This window comes from Boleophthalmus pectinirostris, unplaced genomic scaffold (assembly GCF_026225935.1).
Source record: "Boleophthalmus pectinirostris isolate CB_2022bp ecotype Guang Dong unplaced genomic scaffold, ASM2622593v1 HiC_scaffold_4, whole genome shotgun sequence".
Classification (NCBI taxonomy): domain Eukaryota; kingdom Metazoa; phylum Chordata; class Actinopteri; order Gobiiformes; family Gobiidae; genus Boleophthalmus; species Boleophthalmus pectinirostris.
In genome coordinates this window covers 39,552,331-39,565,174 of record NW_026571353.1, presented here as the reverse complement: position 1 = coordinate 39,565,174, position 12,844 = coordinate 39,552,331, and the positions used below count along the sequence as shown (strand labels likewise).

Here is a 12,844-nt window from a genome sequence, read left to right as displayed (position 1 = left end):
TCAGACATGTTCTCTGAATGTGAACACTGTGAGTCCGTGAGCTCAGGACCTGAGGACCCGAGGACCCGAGGACCCGAGGACCTGAGGGAGGAGCTCAGAGTTTAAAACCGGCACAGACCGTCTGCTCTGGGCAGGACCTCCTCTGCACCACGGTAAGAACTCTACAAACTGCATCAACGTAAGAACTAAGACTGAATAAAGGAGGATTTTAGAAGTTTCCTGCTGGATAATATCTGTTCTGTCAGTATGTTTATCTTTATATGTGCTGTTTCTGTTTTTGTCTTTCCAATGATATTAAGGTCAAATTATAATTCAGATGTTACGTCTTGACAGTTACTTTTACTTGAGAAGTAGTTTCCCTAAGTTACTCTTACTTGAGTATTGTTGTGGACTACTGTACTTTATACTTTACCTCAAGTATTTTACATTTTAAGTACAATTTTCGTCTCCTTTAGGGACTTCTGTCTATGAGCTTCTTTATGCATTTATTATTCAATATTTAGGAAGAGCATGTGAGTGAGGACTGGAGCCCTGCAAACTGTTGAAAATGAACTATTCTGTTTTTCACGTTTTAAGTCATTAAAACTCAGACCTTTAGTAACCTGAGTTTAAAGAACATCAGATAAACAGCTGCACCTCATGAAATATTCACAAGAAGAATGTTCAGCTGTGTCAGCGCAGATACTTCTGTCAATACAGTCTGTGAGTATTACAGGAGGACTGAAGAGAGAGTGGGGGGGGGGTTTGATCTTCTTTTGACTCCCACTTGGATCTCGGACTTGACGTCACGTCCCAGTTTGAAGCGTTTCATTATGTTTGGCGTGTTGGACTATGTGGATTATGATTATGACTTCACCTTCATCCTATGAAAAACTGATACTTTAATTAATTAGATTTTTGGAATTTGTACTTCATTTTATATTATGATTTCTCTTCTGGTACAACCTTAGGGACGTTAACACCCGTGGTGAGGCACGGCGAGGCCGTCAGCCTTGTGTGAGCCCGTGCATCACCTGTCTGCTGGATGGGACGGGTTCCTAAAATATTTTAACCCGCCAGAGCTCCTCTGGTTCTGTGGGCCAGTGCCCCGTGCCTCTGTGATCTGTAACTCGGGTTGTGGAGATGTGGGGGAGTGTGGTGCCCACCCTCACCACTAATAACACCCACTCCCAAACCCACAGGCAGTGATACAGATGCAGTAAAGTACTGGAGTGATACAAGTGACTGAAACTGTCATTTAAACACCAAAGTGCCTAAACACAATGAAAACACATCACAGCGGCGCAGTCACCTCGGACTCTGACTCGGAATCCTTGCTCGGTCGACTTTTTCCACCACCGAGGTCCGAGTCGTGCCGTTCCAGGAAAAGTGGCTTGTCAGCTTACTCGGAAAACTGATTCGGAAGGAAAATCGAACAGGGTCAAATGCAGCGGACAAACTTCACTGTGGGGACAATTAGTGTATCAACTTAAATGGGAGAGTGAGGTAGAAGATGGGCGAAGTCTGGAGGATGAAAGGGAAGATTTAGGACACGAGGGACGTGGTCTAGGGGACTAAAGGAGAGCGTGAGGGGAAGAAGGGGCAGAGTCTGGAGGTAGTAGTAGTAGTAGTAGTAGTAGTAGTAGTAGTAGTAGTAGTAGTAGTAGTAGTAGTAGTAGTAGTAGTAAATCCTTGTCTCTGTGTGTGTAGTGACCATGCGGGCCGTGTGTCTCCTGCTCCTCTGTGCCTGTGTGAGCCTGGGCCAGTCTCAGCTCAGGGTGTTTAACCTGAGAGCCCAGCGCCTCCCGCAGGACGCTCTGGGGATCACAGACGGGTACGTCCGGGTCTTCTGCCGGAACGACCTGGTGGGGCAGACGTCTGTGAGGAAGAACACCGCTGACCCCTGGTGGAAGGAGGAGTACACGTACTACAACGCCGAGGAGAACTCCACGCTCAAGCTGGAGGTCCACGACGAGGACCTGATCTGGGACGACCTGGTGGGGACCTGCCTGACCCAAGTCCAGTCCGGGACCCACCAGAACCAGTGTGCTCTGGAGAAGGGAGGCATGCTGTACTACGACTACACCCTCAGCTAGATCATACACACAATAAAATACTGGTCTGAAACTAAAAGAAAGTTTGTTTTTTGTTTTATATTATGTGAAGTTTACTTTTCTGAGTTTTTAATCTTGCTCCAATGATGTTCTCTCATTTTTAAGTTGGATTTCACTTGATTCTTGATGCAAATGAGGCTCGAGCGCTCAGAAATGTGTTTGTTTTCACCCAACCCCCAGTGGATTTCCCATACTGTATCATTATATAAGTTTACCTGTGATAGTACTTCAAATACTGTTATCAGGCCCATATGGTACTTCATACATGTGTCGCTCAGTGGGAGGAGCCGAGTCTGTTTAAAACCAACTCAAACTGCAGCTCTGAGCTCAACACTGACCTGCAGACACGGTAAGAACCTCCCCGACTCTCACAGACTTGGACTATTTTACCTTTTTAACTGTTTTAATAATATAAAGCAACTATAGTAGCAAGTAGTAGTAAGTAGCAGTAGTAGTAGTAGTAGTAGTAGTAGTAGTAGTAGTAGTAGTAGTAGTAGTAGTAGTAGTAGTAGTAGTAGTAGTAGTAGTAGTAGTAGTAGTAGTAGTAGTAGTAGTAGTAGTAGTAGTAGTAGTAGTAGTAGTAGTAGTAGTAGTAGTAGTAGTAGCAGTAGTAGTAGTAGTAGTAGTAGTAGTAGTAGTAGTAGTAGTAGTAGTAGTAGTAGTAGTAGTAGTAGCAGTAGTAGTAGTAGTAGTAGTAGTAGTAGTAGTAGTAGTAGTAGTAGTAGTAGTAGTAGTAGTAGTAGTAGTAGTAGTAGTAGCAGTAGTAGTAGTAGTAGTAGTAGTAGTAGTAGTAGTAGTAGTAGTAGTAGTAGTAGTAGCAGTAGTAGTAGTAGTAGTAGTAGTAGTAGTAGTAGTAGTAGTAGTAGTAGTAGCAGTAGTAGTAGTAGTAGTAGTAGTAGTAGTAGTAGTAGTAGTAGTAGTAGTAGTAGTAGTAGTAGTAGCAGTAGTAGTAGTAGTAGTAGTAGTAGTAGTAGTAGTAGTAGTAGTAGTAGTAGTAGCAGTAGTAGTAGTAGTAGTAGTAGTAGTAGTAGTAGCAGTAGTAGTAGTAGTAGCAGTAGTAGTAGTAGTAGTAGTAGTAGTAGTAGTAGTAGTAGTAGTAGTAGTAGTAGTAGTAGTAGTAGCAGTAGTAGTAGTAGTAGTAGTAGTAGTAGTAGTAGTAGTAGTAGTAGTAGTAGTAGTAGCAGTAGTAGTAGTAGTAGTAGTAGTAGTAGTAGTAGTAGTAGTAGCAGTAGTAGCAGTAGTAGTAGTAGTAGTAGTAGTAGTAGTAGTAGTAGTAGCAGTAGTAGCAGTAGTAGTAGTAGTAGTAGTAGTAGTAGTAGTAGTAGTAGTAGTAGTAGTAGTAGTAGTAGTAGTAGTAGTAGTAGTAGTAGTAGTAGCAGTAGTAGTAGTAGTAGTAGTAGTAGTAGTAGTAGTAGCAGTAGTAGTAGTAGTAGTAGTAGTAGTAGTAGCAGTAGTAGTAGTAGTAGTAGTAGTAGTAGTAGTAGCAGTAGTAGTAGTAGTAGTAGTAGTAGTAGTAGTAGTAGTAGTAGTAGTAGTAGCAGTAGTAGTAGTAGTAGTAGTAGTAGTAGTAGTAGTAGTAGTAGTAGTAGTAGTAGTAGTAGTAGTAGTAGTAGTAGTAGTAGTAGTAGCAGTAGTAGTAGTAGTAGTAGTAGTAGTAGTAGTAGCAGTAGTAGTAGTAGTAGTAGTAGTAGTAGTAGTAGTAGTAGTAGTAGCAGTAGTAGTAGTAGTAGTAGTAGTAGTAGTAGTAGTAGTAGTAGTAGTAGTAGTAGCAGTAGTAGTAGTAGTAGTAGTAGTAGTAGTAGTAGCAGTAGTAGTAGTAGTAGTAGTAGTAGTAGTAGTAGTAGTAGTAGCAGTAGTAGTAGTAGTAGTAGCAGTAGTAGTAGTAGTAGTAGTAGTAGCATAGTAGTAGTAGTAGTAGTAGTAGTAGTAGTAGCAGTAGTAGTAGTAGTAGTAGTAGTAGTAGTAGTAGTAGTAGCAGTAGTAGCAGTAGTAGTAGTAGTAGTAGTAGTAGTAGTAGTAGTAGTAGTAGTAGTAGTAGTAGTAGTAGTAGTAGTAGTAGTAGTAGTAGTAGTAGTAGTAGTAGTAGTAGTAGTAGTAGTAGAGACTACTGAGACTGCTCTTATCAAGGTGACAAATGACATCCGCCTGAACACTGATGCAGGCAAAGTCTCAGTCTTGATCCTGTTAGATCTGAGTGCTGCTTTTGACACTGTGGATCATGGGATCCTCTTACAGAGACTAGAGGACTGGGTGGGCATCTCTGGTTCTGTACTAAACTGGTTCAAGTCCTATCTAGAAGACAGGAAGTATTTTGTTGAAATTGGAAACTGTGTCTCAGATGACATGGCCCTGACCTGTGGGGTGCCTCAGGGGTCAATCCTGGGCCCCCTGTTGTTCAATCTCTACATGCTGCCATTAGGCCAGTTAATAAGCAGCAATAACGTGTCCGTACCACAATTATGCAGACGACACTCAGATCTACGTCTCTCTGGCAGCAGGAGACTATGGACCAGTGGAGTCACTTGGTCACTGCATCCAACAGATCAGTGTGTGGATGCAAAACAACTTTCTCCAGCTAAACTCTGACAAGACTGAAGTCATAGTGTTTGGTCCACAGAAACAAAGGGACAGTGTCAGCAGTCACCTCCAGTCTCTCTCTCTAAAACCTTCAAATCAGGCAAGAAATCTCGGGGTAATAATGGACTCAGACTTGAACTTTAACAGTCACATAAAATCAATAACATCTGCAGCCTTTTACCATCTAAAAAACATAGCAAAAATCAAAGGTTTACTGTCTAAATCAGACTTGGAGAAACTTATCCATGTGTTTGTCTCCAGTAGATTAGATACTGTAATGTTCTGCTCACTGGTCTCTCCAAACGAGCTGTGAGACGCTGCAAAACATCCAGAACATCCAGAACATCCAGAACATCCAGAACATCCAGAACATCCAGAACATCCAGAACATCCAGAACATCCAGAACGCTGCAGCTCGGGTCCTGACTCGAACTAGGAAGTACGAGCACATAAGTCCTGGTCTCAGGTCTCTGCTCTGGCTCCTGTGGCTCAGAGACTTTAAAGCAGCTCTGCTTGTACAAGTGTCTCCATGGTCGAGCACCAAAGTCCATCTGTGACATGTTAGTGTCATATGAACATCTCACACTCTGAGGAGCTCAGGGACCAACTCCTGCTGGTGCCCAGAGTCACGACTAAACAAGGGGAGTCAGAGTTTCAGGTTCATGCAGCTAAAACCTGGAACAGTCTGAACATGTGAGACAGACTCTTCTGTGACGCTGTTTAAATCCAGACTCTAAACATTTCTGTTTAACTGTGCAAATAACTGAAAGGTTTTCATTCCGCACTCTTCTCTCCAATTTATGTCTCTCTTTTTTAATTTTAATCTTCATGATTATTTATGTTTTGATTTGTTTTTATTATGATTTTAATGTATTTCTTATTCTGTAAAGCACTTTGAATTACTTTGTGTACGAATTGTGCTGTACAAATAAACTTGCCTTGCCGTAGTAGTAGTAGTAGCCAGTAGTAGTAGTAGTAGTAGTAGTAGTAGTAGTAGTAGTAGTAGTAGTAGTAGTAGTAGTAGTAGTAAATCCTTGTCTCTGTGTGTGTAGTGACCATGCGGGCCGTGTGTCTCCTGCTCCTGTGTGCCTCTTTGTGCTGGGGCCAGTCTCAGCTCAGGGTGTTTAACCTGAGAGCCAAGGGCCTCCCGCAGGACCTTCTGGGGATCACAGACGGGTACGTCCGGGTCTGGTTCCGCTCGGAGCCGCTGGGTCAGACCGAGGTGCGCAGGAACGACGCCAACCCCTGGTGGAGGGAGGAGTTCATCTACATCCACGCCAAACCCTCCGACCCGCTCAAGCTGGAGGTCCACGACAAGGACCTGATCTGGGACGACCTGGTGGGGACCTGCCTGACCCAAGTCCAGCCCGGGACCCACCAGAACCAGTGTCTGCTGGAGGAGGGAGGCATCCTGTACTACGACTACACCCTCAGCTAGACCACACAGTCAAATTAAAAAATGTGATAATAAAAAAAAAAACAACTAAAGACTTTGGACCTTTTATTTTGAAATTAATGAGGATAATAGAGATACTTGGTTTATTACATGTTGGGTCCTGGTTTAGTCCTGTTCAGGGCCTAGTTTAGTCCTGGTTGCGTCCTGGTTCAGTCTTGCTTTAGTCCTGTTTGGGTTCTGGTTTGGTCCTGCTTTAGTCTTTCTTTAGTCCTGGTCGCATCCTGGTTTAGGCCCGATTTAGTCCTGGTTGCGTCCTGATTTGGTCTTTGTTTAGTCCTGGTCTAGTCTTGGGTCCTGCTTTACTCCTGGGTTAGTCCTGGTTTAGTTCAAACTGGGTCCCGGTTTAGTCCTGGTTTATTACAGGTTGGATCTTGGTTTAGACCTGGTTGGCCACTGTTTTAGTCCTGGTTGAGTCTTGGTTTAGCCGGTTTCATCCTGGTTTAGTCCTGGTTGGGTCCTAGTTTAGTCCTGATTGTGTCCTGGATTAGTCCTGGTTTATTACAGGTTGCGTCCTGGTTCAGTCTTGCTTTAGTCCTGTTTGGGTTCTGGTTTAGCCCTGGTTTAGTCTTCCTTTAATCCTGTTTGGGTCCTGCTTTAGTCCTGTTTTTGCCCTGGTTCAGTCTTGCTTTACTCCTGTTTGGGTCTGGTTTGGTCCTGGTTTAGTTCTGTTTTAGTCCTGTTTGGGTCCCGGGTTAGTCCTGCTTTAGCCCTGGTTGCATCCTGGTTTAGTCCTGTTTTAGTCCTTTTTTAGTCCTGGTTTAGTCCTGTTTGGGTCCTGGTTTAGTCCTGCTTTAGTCCTGGTTGAGTCCAGTTTTAGTCCTGGTTTTAGTCCTGCTTTAGTCCTGGTTGAGTCCAGTTTTAGTCCTGGTTTTAGTCCTGCTTTAGTCCTGGTTGAGTCCAGTTTTAGTCCTGGTTTTAGTCCTGCTTTAGTCCTGGTTGAGTCCAGTTTTAGTCCTGGTTTTAGTCCTGCTTTAGTCCTGGTTGAGTCCAGTTTTAGTCCTGCTTTAGTCCTGGGTTGAAGTGTTTTGAGCTCTACACTGTGACATGGTTAAAATCTTCAAAATAAAAGACCCTTTAAAGAAATAAATATTCACAAATCAAACTTGAAAACTACCTCTTCATGACATCACAAGGTGTAACGGAGGATTTTGAGCTTCTGAGATGTCGACAGAATAATAATAAAAATAATAACAAAAAAAAATTAATAATAAAAGAGTTACTCAAATGTATTTGAATGAAACAAAACAAAACTCGCCGTCTCTGTTTTTTCTACCATTATTTTGAAAGTACAGTCCAAAATAAAACGTGCAGAGCTTTTTTCAACAAATAAACTTGACTGAGTCCTGGTTTAGTCTTAGTTTGGTCCTGGCTGGGTCCTGGATTAGTCCTGGTTTAGTTCAAGTTGGGTCCTGGTTTAGCTGGTTTCATCCTGTTATAGTTCTGTTTGTGTCTTGCTTTAGTCCTGCTTTAGTCCTGGTTTAATCCTGGTTTAGTCCTGCTTTAGTCCTGTTTTTGCCCTGGTTCAGTCTTGCTTTAGTTCTGTTTGGGTCCTGGTTTAGTCCTGGTTTAGTTCTGGTTTAGTCCTGGTTTAGTCCTGCTTTATTCCTGTTTAGATTCTGGTTTAGTCCTGCTTTAGTTCTGTTTGGGTCCTGGTTTAGTCCTGGTTTAGTCCTGCTTTAGTTCTGTTTGGGTCCTGGTTTAGTCCTGGTTTAGTTCTGCTTTAGTCCTGTTTTAGTCCTGGTTTAATCCAAGTTTAGTCCTACTTTAGTCCTGTTTAGATCCTGGTTTAGTCCTGCTTTAGTCCTGTTTGGATCCTGGTTTAGTCCTGGTTTAGTCCTGCTTTAGTCCTGGTTTAATCCTAGTTTAGTCCTGCTTTAGTCCTGTTTGGATCCTGCTTTAGTCCTGCTTTAGTTCTGTTTGGGTCCTGGTTTAGTCCTGTTTCCTTAGTCCTAGTTTAGTCCTGCTTAAATCCAGTTTGGGTCCTAGTTTAGTCCTGTTTTCCTGCTTTAGTCCTGCTTGGGTCCTGCTTTAGTCCTGTTTGGATCCTGCTTTAGTTCTGTTTGGTTTAGTCCTGGTTTAGTCCTGCTTTAGTCCTGTTTCCTTAGTCCTAGTTTAGTCCTGCTTAAGTCCAGTTTGGGTCCTAGTTTAGTCCTGTTTTAGTCCTGTTTGTGTCCTGCTTTAGTCCTGCTTGGGTCTTGGTTTAGTCCTGGTTTAGTCCTGGTTTAATCCTGCTTTAGTCCTGATTTAGTCGTGGCTGAAGCTCCACAAATAAACTCGACACAAATGCTCATTATTATTTAAAAATGTCATGTTTATTTCATTATTAAAAAAGGCACCAAATACAGGCATCGTCATATCACAAAAATCATAGCACCAAAAATATAAATCTCATTCCCCCGGTGTTTTTAAATAGGCACGAGTTTTACACAGCAGTGCTCAGTCAGGTGTTCTTCAAAATAAAAGTCTGCGCGTACAAACACGAGAGGCTAACATAAAACATAAGCAGAAGGCAGACGTCAAAATAAAATACACCAAAGTGGGACATTTAGTCATAAAAACGAGTAGAAAATGCGGCGTCTTTGGGTGAAATTCATTGGACACTTTGTAAGGCTTTGAAATGTGCTTAATGTCCAAAAATGACGTGGTTTTTTTTTGTTGTTTTTTTTTTTAAATTTTGTTTTGTTTTTTCAAATTTTTACAATCATGTGAAATAAAAAATATAATAGTAGTAATAAGAAGAATAATAAAAAAAAACTTTGGACGTTTTGTTTTGAATTTAATGAGGATAATACAGAGATCAGGTTAAGACTTTTGAGGGTGGAGCTAAACGCGTTATAACGGGAGTCAATGGGAATTTTACGGAAAAGATCTTAATTACGCTGTGTTTAGTCCTGGTTTAGTTCTGGATGGACAGTGGTTTAATCCTGATTGAGTCCTGGTCCTGGTTTAGTCCAGATTGGTTCCTGGTTTAATACTGACTGGGTCCTGACTGAGTCCTGGTCTGGGTACTGGTTAAGGCCGAGTTGGATCTCGGTTTAGTCTTTGTTTAATAGAGGTCGGGTCCTGGTTTAGTCTTGGTTTAGTTCTGGTTGGGTCCTGGTTTGGTCGTGGTTTAGTCCTGCTTGGGTTCTAGTTTAGACCTGGTTTAGGAATGGTTGGGTCCTGCTTGAGTCCTGGTTTAGTCAAGACTGGTTCCTGGTTTAATACTGGCTACGTACTGACTGAGTACTGGTTTAGTCCAGATTGGGTACTGGTTAAGTCCGAGTTGGATCTTGGTTTAGTCTTGTTTTAATAGAGGCCGGGTCCTGGTTTAGTCCTGGTTTAGTTCTGGTTGGACAGTGTTTTAGTCCTGGTTTAGTCCAGATTGGTTCCTGGTTTAATACTGACTGGGTCCTGACTGAGTCCTGGTTTGGATACTGATTAAGTCCGAGTTGGGTCTCGGTTTAGTCTTGGTTTAATAGAGGCTGGGTCCTGGTTTAGTCCTGGTTGAGTTCTTGAGGAGCCGGTTTCATCCTGTTTGGGTGGTGGTTTAGTTTTGGTTTAGTCCTGGTTGGATCCTGTTTGGGTCCTAGTTTAGTCCTGGTTTAGTCTTGGTTGAGTCCTGGGTCCTGGTTTAGTTCAAGTTGGGTCCTGGTTCAGTCTTGGTTTAATTCAAGTTGGGCACTTGTCAAATAAAATAATTAAGGATTGTTATATTTTAATAATTGAATCAAATTTGAGATTAGATTTTTTTTTTTTTTTTTTTACATAAAAAAAATAAAACTGAATATTTAAAAATTTTGTGACCACCTTACACCAGCACGTTTACGTTTAATAATTATTCAAAAACTCACTTTTTTTCCAACTTTGCAAGACAAAAACGCTAAAACACAAACTTCCTCTAACCTCTAAATTTCACCTTCAATTCATTCAGTTTACTCAACAGCGCCCCCAAATGGAACGCACACGAACTCTCAAAATCAATCAATCAATCAATCAATCAAGAGTACTGTTACTTTAGTACCAATAATACTCGAGTAGGAGTAAAAGTACACAGCTAGAAAAGTACTCTGCGTTCTACCCACCTCTGTTCAGTCTTGTAAGTACTTTTTTCCCTTCTTTAATCCTGGTTTAGTTCCGGTTTAGTCCTCACTTTACGATAAATCCTCAGTCTTGGTTTAGTTCTGAGTTGAAATATTTGGTTTCTACGGTAACGTTTTCCCATTGACTTTCATTCTAACGCAAACTCTTAACCCAATCTCTGTTTCAAATGGCACTTTTTGATCCTTTTTTTTCAGCACGAGCACAAACATAATCCGCTTTCACGTCAGTACAAATGACCGGAGTAAGGCAAAACACGGTGATACTTTTCCCATTTTATACTCTAGTACTTTTGATTTGTACTCGTTTGCGAATAGGTCTACGGGATTTTAGCTCGGAGAGGGTTGGCAATGCGCGGGAAAGCTCGGGGGACGGCGTAATTGCACTTGGGATTAACGAGATTCGATTTCGTTTCAGTAGCTACGCGTCATGCTACCGTCCAGTGTTTTTTTTATTTTTTTTTTAGTTTGTCTACAGTTGAAATGACTTGAAAAGTGCTCGGGTTCCAGTGATCGAACTAGCAGCAAGATTTTTGGTAACACTTTATAATAAAAACGACACTTTAATTAATAAAAACAAAACAAAACAAAATTATTAAGAATGATTCAAGCTTAGTCACGACTTAAGGGGTCTGTTTTTGTTTTTGTTCCACGTATTTGAGCAAAGTTTGTCTCCCAGTTCATATATAAGATCGAAGTACGTCAAATCTGAAAGCGTTTTATTGTCCGAAAATCAGGAAGTGCGGTGTTAGCATGCTAATTGTTTTTGTTTTTGCGGTTTTGTTCCACGTATTTGAGCAAAATTTGTCTCGACCCAGTACAGATATGTTGTACGAGCAGCTCTTGAGGTCAAAGTAACTCTGCTGTGTACCGTCAGAATTTAATTATTAAGTGTTTTATTGTCTGAGAATCAGGAAGTGCACTGTTAGCATGCTATTTGTTGTTAGTGCGTTTTTTTTTGTTTTTTTTTTTTTCAGCTTTTTTTTTTCATGTATTTGAGCATATTGTGTCCTGCCCCAGTACAGATATATTGTATAAGCAGCTCGAGGCTTGAGGTCAAACTGTCTGCATCAGGAAGTGCAGCGTTAGCATGCTAGTTGTTAATAGCATTACAGCACCGGCTTCTTAAAGGTGCGGAACGTGCATAAGGTAAGTGAAGAATAACTTTTTTTTTTCCATGTATTTGAGCAAAGTAAGGTCAAAATAACTCTGCTGTGGACTGTCAGAATCTAATTATTAAGCGTTTTATTGTCTGAGAATCAGGAAGTGCACCGTTAGCATGCTAGTTGTTGTTACCGGCTTCTTAAAGTTGCAGAACACGCATAAGGTAAGTGAAGGATCATTTTTTTTCTCCATGTATTTGAGCAGTTTGTTTCGTCCCACTGCCATATTGTATAAGCAGCTCTTGAGGTCAAACTGTCTGCATCAGGAAGTGCAGCGTTAGCATGCTAGTTGTTGATAGCATCACAGAACCAGCTTCTTAAAGTTGCGGAACGGACATAAGATAAGTGAAGAATAACTTTTTTCCATGTATTTGAGCAAAGGAAGGTCAAAATCAGTCTGCTGCGAGCTGTCAGAATCTAAATTTAAAGCGTTTTATTGTCCGAGATCAGGAAGTGCGGCATTAGCATGCTAGTTTTGTAGTTGGCATTACCGCTCCGGCTTCTTAAAGTTGTGAAAAGTTCATAAGATAAGTGAAGGATATCTTCTTTAGTATTTGAGCAAAGTAAGTCTGCTGCGAGCTGTCAACAGTTTTTTTTATTGTCTGAGATTCAGGAAGTGCAGCGTTAGCATGGTAGTTGTTGTTAGTATTACCGCTCTATCTTCTTAAAAGTTGCGAAAAGCGGGTAAAAGGTAAGTGAAGGATAACTTCTTTTTTTTTCCATGTATTTGAGCAAAACAAGTCAAAGTAAGTCTAATTCTAATTTTAAAGCGTTTTTTTTGGGGGGCCAAGAATCAGGAAATGCAGCGTTATCATGCTAGTTGTTGTTAGCCTTACAATAGCGGCTTCTTAAAGTTGTGAAAAAACGCTTGTAAACTCATCAAAATGAGTAATTAAGATAAGTAGAATACATACGATAAGTGAGGGATACGTTTGGAGCACTGCAAACCGTTGAAAATTACTAATTCTGTTTTTTGTTTTTTTTAAACGTTTTTTTAAAGACGTAAAATGGCTTTAATTAAGTAGTTACTAAGCTTGAATCATTCTTACTTCAGTGTTTGTTCATTAATCTCTGTTCACGCTTTGTTAAGACTAATTAAAAAGCCGATATTATAAAGTGGTACCAGTTTTTTTTTTATATTGACACAGAATGAAAAAACATCGTTACAGTGGTTTTAGCAAAATATATATATAGCGATTCGCGTCGTCGTGTTTCTCCATTTTGCGTCGTGTTGCTAAAGATCTGTAAATGTGAAACTAAAAATTCTCAAAAATGCAGCAAAATGAGCGTTTTGTGGTTCCTGAGGTTACGCAGTTGCAAATCTCTCCGTTCCCTTTTTGTTATAAAAATACTTACAAACTTCCCTTTACAAAAAAAAAAATACCTCTTTCGTTTCATTTCGTTTCGTTTCGCAGCGTCAAAACAGAACTCAGTAACTTTTTTTTGGGTTAAAAATCAAGTTTCTATTGTTGAATA

At 40.9% G+C, this 12,844-nt stretch overlaps 2 protein-coding genes across 2 annotated transcripts; both read left to right on the top strand.

Annotated features, from left to right (window-relative positions):
• Nucleotides 1-93: 93 nt before the first annotated feature.
• Nucleotides 94-2,081, top strand: LOC110159836 (perforin-1-like). Its single transcript, XM_020924441.2, has 2 exons — nucleotides 94-152; nucleotides 1,690-2,081. Exon 2 carries the CDS (start codon nucleotides 1,695-1,697, stop codon nucleotides 2,073-2,075), a length of 381 nt encoding a protein of 126 aa, XP_020780100.2. The 5' UTR covers nucleotides 94-152; nucleotides 1,690-1,694; the 3' UTR covers nucleotides 2,076-2,081.
• Nucleotides 2,082-2,344: 263 nt separating this feature from the next.
• Nucleotides 2,345-6,108, top strand: LOC110158959 (perforin-1-like). The gene is made up of 2 exons (XM_020923525.1): nucleotides 2,345-2,384; nucleotides 5,723-6,108. The coding sequence occupies exons 1-2, from the start codon at nucleotides 2,345-2,347 to the stop codon at nucleotides 6,106-6,108; spliced, it is 426 nt and encodes a 141-aa protein (XP_020779184.1).
• Nucleotides 6,109-12,844: the final 6,736 nt, after the last annotated feature.